Source organism: Pteropus vampyrus, unplaced genomic scaffold (assembly GCF_000151845.1).
Source record: "Pteropus vampyrus isolate Shadow unplaced genomic scaffold, Pvam_2.0 Scaffold11, whole genome shotgun sequence".
In the NCBI taxonomy this organism is placed as follows: domain Eukaryota; kingdom Metazoa; phylum Chordata; class Mammalia; order Chiroptera; family Pteropodidae; genus Pteropus; species Pteropus vampyrus.
Genome location: NW_011888792.1, coordinates 180,765 through 187,102, shown reverse-complemented (window position 1 = coordinate 187,102; position 6,338 = coordinate 180,765). Strand labels below are relative to the sequence as shown.

The window sequence follows — 6,338 nt, the reverse complement described above, 5'->3', positions numbered from 1 at the left end:
ATTCTTTGTGACTGTTTGCATTGAGTTTCTTCACCCAGAGACTCACGGAGCACGGATGCCCGGAGCCTCCTCTCTGGTAGAGGAAGGTGAGGATGGGGCAGCAGGCAGCCCCAGCCCACTCTCCCGCTTTGGATTCCCCGGGACCACCCGACGGACGTTCTTCCCCTGAGGCCCTGGCCTGGGGAAGTGCCCCGGGCGCTCCGGGGCCCGCTCTCGGCCGGAGTCCAGCCTCTCACCCTGACTCCGACTTCGCCGCTGCCCGCCTCCCGGGGTGGGCTGTGCACGCTCTCGGCGCTCCTGAGACGATTTTTCGAAACTGTCCCCGGAGGTTCCCCGGCGCGGCTCTGGGGACCCTCGAGGACTCCGGGAGGCGCCGTCGCCGCCGGGCGGTCGCAGTGACCCACTCCCAGGCTCCCGGGCCTCCGCCCCTCCTCCCGGGGATCCCCTTTCCCCTACACCCTCCCGGGCCCCGCAGGACACTCCCCTCCGGAGGCCGGGCCTCGTCTGCCCCCCGCCCGCGCCCCGCCCCGCGCCGGGAGAGCCCGGGGCCCCGACCCCTCCCCCCGGACGCCCGGCCCCAGAGCCGGACGCAGGCGGCGATGGTGACTGGGCAGCGGCGCGGGGCCGGGTCTTGGGCGGGGAGGCTCGGCGGCCTCTTTCTTTCTCTGCCCCCGCCCCTCTTTCTCCTCCCTCCGTACTAGCCCCTCGGCGGCCCAGGTCGGCGCTTTCGCCTCGCCTGCTCCTCCTCCCCCACCCGTGGACCCACTCCCTTCCCTTCCCTCGCCCCCTCCTCTCCTCACTCCTCCCTCCTCCTCCTCCCCGGAGCTGCCCGCGGACCCGAGAGAGGTGGCTGCGAGGAGGCGTAACGGGAAGCCCCGGCTTGGGGAAGGCTGCGGGCTCGGAGACGCCGAGCCGGGGCGGGTGAGTTGGAGCCGCCGGACCCCGCGCGCGCTGCGGGAGGGAAAGCCTGCAGCCCCAGCCAGGTGGGGCCGCGGGGGACACTCGCGCGGGTGCTGGCGGAACCGTCGCCGCTGGCGGAGACCTGGCTGCGTGCAGGGCGGCTGGCGCGGGAACTCCGCTCCCGCGCCCACCGAGCCTGCGGGAAGGGAAGAGGACCGGGCCGGGGAGGTGCAGCGGGGACGGGTGGTGGACGCTGGGAACGTGAGGGAACGGCTACTTCTGCTCTCACTGCCCCGGCAGCCGGCAGCAGACGTGGAAAAAAGTTGTGCCTGGAAGAGCGATTTGCTCGGGAGCCGGCGCGAGCCCAGCTCTCCCGCCGCCGCTGGCGGGCTTGGACCCGCGGCGCCCGCGGGCACGGCGGCGCGCGGGTCTTGGGTGCAGCTCCGTGCGCCTGGTACAGCCTCTGGGGGGCCGCCCCATGGTCACTCCCGCGGGGCCTGGTCTGTGGCGTGTGGGGCACGCCGGCCATAGACGTCAGCTGCTTCTCTGATCTGGGCTGCATTTTTGTGGGCAGTGCAGTGATCTGGGGTGCGGGCTGAAGGAGGTGGGCGTGGAATAGGGAAGACCACATCTAGGATGGAGTGAGTTGAGCCCATGGGACGGGATGAAGGACAGGAGAGGAGATTCTGTGTGTGTTTCTGAATGTTTTTAGGCACAAAGTTTTTCTTCTTTTCCCTTCCACTCAGCGGTCTAGTGTTCTTTGAACCCAGAAACGCAAAAGAGATTTTTTCAACCCCGTTCAGCATTTCTCTTATTTCAGGAGGGGCGTGAGTTTCATGAGCGTCAATGAGCTGTTTCAGTGGGAGTAAATGGGAGTAGAGACGAAGGCTTATCGCCGCCCCCCGCCCCCCGCACGCCGCCCCGCCATCCTCGCTCCCACCGGGGCATTTCCTGTATTTCCCGTTTTCTCTACTGTGATTGTGTGCATGCTTATAGGTTGCTATCAGTGACCCACATGTGAAAGTAGAACTGTTTGAAATCTCAAAGCGGCCCCTATAGACGAGTGTGTGTTGGAGCCAGAGGGAGGAGAGGTGTGGGGGTAGGGGGAGCTGTTAGAACCTCGTCCTGGGAGTTGAACCGGAGTAACCGAGTTCGAAGGGATTTTTCTCCTCTGCTCATTGCTTTTGCTTCACCCACTCGTGGGAGAGCTCCACCCCCTCCAGGTTTAAGTGACGATCGGACGTTAATTTCTTTGGTTTTGCTTTTTCTGTGTTTTATTGATTCTTTCCTATTGGTCCTCTTTGAAACGACTTCTTTCAAATTTAAGAGATAGGGAACACATGCTGGTGGGGAAATGAAATGTTTTAGAGAAAAGGTATAAAAAGATTAAATGTTTCAAAGAGGGAAAAGAAATGAGGGAGATTAAATATTTTAAATATGGAGAAAAGAAATAAAACCTAAGATTTTCATTTCTTTTTTTCCTGTCATACTGTGATAGGATTGTTATTAATCTATGTCGGAAATCTGATTCTGATGAAATAATGTTTAAGAGGTTTGAAGTACTACCAGAAGCCTTATGTTATAATACTATTTTTCCTGGGTGGTCACACAGAGAGCAGGTAGTGTGGCTGGTTGTGGTTTGCAGCAAATATTTTATTTCAGAAAGAAGATATTATGTGTTGCTGGAGATAATGGGGGTGTGGAGTGGAAATCATTTGTCTTCAGACCAGTCCAATTAGGAAGAATAATTACACTGCAAATGAACATTCTTGAATATAATTTCAGTCATGAAACATGAACCAGTAATTTGTCTATATAAGAAAAAAGGATCTTTGTGAATGAGTGCAAAGTGATGCCTTCTGGAAAAAGAGATGTATACTGTTAATCCATGTGGATTACCTCAAAATTGATGGCACCTGCCTACGGAGATGTGTGGACTTAATGAATGAAAGAGATTTTACTGCCTATAATGTTTGAGCAGGGTAGAAGATAGAAAAACAACATATAGAAAAGTACATTTTTTTTTTAATGAACAATGTATACAGCTTCTCAATTTAGTTATTGCAAATAATCGACAAAGTAAGACCAAAAATAGGAGACCCAAGGCTGTTGAATTAATTCCCGGAGGTGTCACTATCTCAACCTTCGACAAGTTATTTAATTTCTCTCACCCTTGGTTTCTGTGTCTGTAAAATGGTGGTGATAAGAGTTCAAGTCAAATAATCACTTTGCAGAATAACTGTAATTGCTTTTGTATAGCACTTAGGGTGGTGTGTCTGGGGCTAAGTAAATGCTCAGAAAACGTTAATGATGGTTGTCAAGTATTTCAAATGCCCAGGAAAAAGCAGTGCCATTCTAAGTGGTGGAATGCAAGGCTAAGTAATTTTAAAGTGGGTAATGGCTGCTTACGGCAGACCCCGAGTTGAGGCTGTACCCATGGCCCGGCAGTCCACACCCCAAAACATTTGGTCTTTCTAGAATTTGCAGGCTGCATGCTTTTGGCCCATTCTTGTGAGCCTTTTCTGGGACTCCAGTTCTAGGCAATATACAGTGCAGGCCTGTGTGGATCCGAAGGCTGGAGCACAGGTGTGGCTTACAAGTCCAGGCCTCACTCCCCGCTTGCAATGGCTGGTTCCAGGTCTCACCAAAGTACATATCCAAATTGTATTTGAGGAAAAATAAGGAAACTATTGGTAGACATGGTGAGTGCCTGTCTTGGGAATTCTAAAAGCAATGTTTTACTCAGTGCTTACTGCTCTTAGAAAGATACAAATAGTAAGTAAATATCTAATCTCTAGAATTTATTCCAAAAAGCAACTTTAAAGTATCTCTTGAGATTAATGATACATTGCTCAGTTTTTACAAAGGTTGTACCGTAAGAGCAGAGTGAACAAAAGGCATTCTTAGGAAAACAGTATTTTTTTTAGCTGGGGAACTATGCCGTATATTGTCTTTCTAATTGGGGAAGAATGTCTATTTATTTGCTCAATCACCCTTTTTTTTTTTTTTTTTTTTATCATGTCATTCAGCAAATACCTATGGCGCCTCTCCCATAGGCCAGGCTCTGTTCTGGGCTTTGGTAACGCAGCAAGAACCAAGAGCAGGCCTCTCCTCTCACAGAGCTCACCTTGTAGGTGGAGAAGCAAGCCCTGTGTGCGAAGGACCTCTGCAAACCGTGCAAGCTCCCTTTTTGATTCAAAAGAGCCTGCACTGGAAAATCAGCATGCCAGGTGTGCTTCTCTTCCACAAGCCAGCCTGATCAGAAGGAAATAATCTGGCTGAAAGTGGTGGCAGTGGACAGTCAGTCCTATGGGTCCTCTATAGAGATAAGGGAGAAGAGGGGGCCTCTTTCTGTGCTTTATAAAAGTATGCGCCCAGTTTGAGCTCTGGTGGGGCAGAACCACCAGCCAACATGCTGTGGAAGAAAACAAAAGAAAACAAAAAAACCCAGCAATTTTCTCAGAGGGAAGACTTCTCTGTCTTAGCAAGGCAAAGAAGAAATCAAAGGTCAGATCTGATCATTGGATTATAAAACCCAGTTTGTGTCCTGGGAAGCGTCTGGTCTGGCACTTATAACACTTGACTCTTGCTGTAGAAGATGTGACTTAAAGAGTAAAGGAAAGGGTGGATACTTGGTTCCTCTTGCACCTCTGTAGTTTCGTTTTTTTTCTTTTTCATTACTTTTAAAATGACAGCAATGCAATCATAATGCATACATTTGAAGTCTGGAATGCTTGAAAAGGGCACTAACAGTAGTTGCTTGGACTGGAGGCAAGGTTGTGCAGTATCTGAGAGTGTAGGGGTTTGGGCGCTGAGCTGGGGAGTCTGATCTTCATGTCGAAAGCTGTGTGGAAGATGGATAATTTGCAGGAGAATGACATGATCATATTGTGCTTTAGAAAGAACTTGGTAACCACTGGGGGGGCTGGGTGACAAGAAGGTCAAGGGGCAGGGGCAGAAGGTGAGCTGGGAGGCTAGTGCAGGAATCCTGAGGGCACTTGGTGAGGGAGTGGGGGAGAGTCCTGGAGAGACTGACCACATTTTCTCAGTCATCTCCCGGGAATGGGCACTTTACCGGAGGGAGTCCAGGGTGACTGGTGTGGGTCATGGCACCGTCGACTGAGGTAAGCAGCTATGGGGAACCTCAGTTTGCAGGAGATGGTGAGGAGTAATGAGTTCAACTGAATCCAAAACTGAATCATGAGGCTCCCAGAGAGAGAGACGGGCAGACAGACAGACAGACAGAGAGATCCAGCAGAGAGTTGGATACACATGTAGGAGGAGAGTTCTGGAGCTAGAGATGAAAAACAGAATTATTTTTGCAGTAGTGGCAAGTGGTTGCCTGGTCAGGTTACTAAATTGTGCTCAGAGTGAGAGTAATTAATCTGTGTCCTTGTAACTGAAATTTTCTCTTTCAACCCTTTCAGCAGGCCTAACTGGGGATAATCAAGCCCCTAACCTTAGCCTCAAATGACCAGATACTTACTGGTGTTATGTTGCAGACTTGGTGAGATCTATTTATATTATTTTGAGCTGAGATGGTTAAAGGAGAATGTATATGGAATGGTTCTGAACGTATTTAAAAGTTAGGATGTATAACTGATAAAATTGATACTCCCCTAACACACATACGTTATGAACAGAATGTCCAAAGTTCTTGTGTTGAGGGCCTAGTCCCCCATGATGGTATTTGGAGGTGGGACCTTTGGGAGGTGATTAGATTTAGATGAAGTCATGAGGGCAAAGCCCTCCTGATGGGATTAATGTCCTCCTAAGAAGAGGAAGAGAGACCAGAGCATTCTCTCTCTCTGCCACAATGAGAAGGTGGCCATCGACAAGCCAGGAATTCGCCAGGAACCAAATCTGATAGCACCATAATCTTGGACTTTCAGCCTCCAGAACAGTGAAAATAAATGTCTGTTGTTTATGTCTCTCAGTCCCTGGTATTTTCTTATAGCAGCCCAAGCTGACTAATATACAGGTATATATTATCTTTAAGGAAATGTAAGATGACCTTCACTTGCTGAGAATATAAATTAGTTTTGTGTGTATCCACAAAATACTGGGCATAGCTAATGAGGTATGCTATCTGCATGTTTTCTTAGTTTAACCGTAATACCACCAGCTAGGTCAAGAGAAACATCCAGCTTTGACTTTAAGACTTGACAGGTAGAAAGGAGAACCTCATTGTATTTTGGCTTTTTCTCCTGTGGGTTTGTTCTGGTTTCAATAACACATATATTAAGTGGTATTATAGATACTATTTAAAAATATATCAGTCAAAATGAAATAAAACTTGTTTACATGGGGTGAACTTTTGAGGTTCCATTTGGGACAATGCACCCAAATTAACTTTTACAACTCTTCATGTGGTTTCTAAAATAATAGGTACTGAACTCTGTACCCAGTTATAGTATTTGAATGAAGAATATTGAGGG

At 49.4% G+C, this 6,338-nt stretch overlaps 2 protein-coding genes across 2 annotated transcripts in view; one reads left to right on the top strand and one right to left on the bottom strand.

The window, feature by feature from the left end:
• The first annotated feature begins 585 nt into the window (after nt 1–585).
• The window catches only part of LHFPL2 (LHFPL tetraspan subfamily member 2), a 148,641-nt gene continuing 142,888 nt past the window's right edge, over nt 586–6,338 (top strand). The window contains exon 1 of the mRNA XM_011377254.2: nt 586–921. The gene's annotated coding sequence lies outside the window, so the exon portion shown is untranslated. The remainder of the gene's footprint in view (nt 922–6,338) is intronic.
• Nucleotides 797–1,462, bottom strand: LOC111731195 (atherin-like). Its single transcript, XM_023522665.1, has one exon. It carries the CDS (start codon nt 1,460–1,462, stop codon nt 797–799), a length of 666 nt encoding a protein of 221 aa, XP_023378433.1.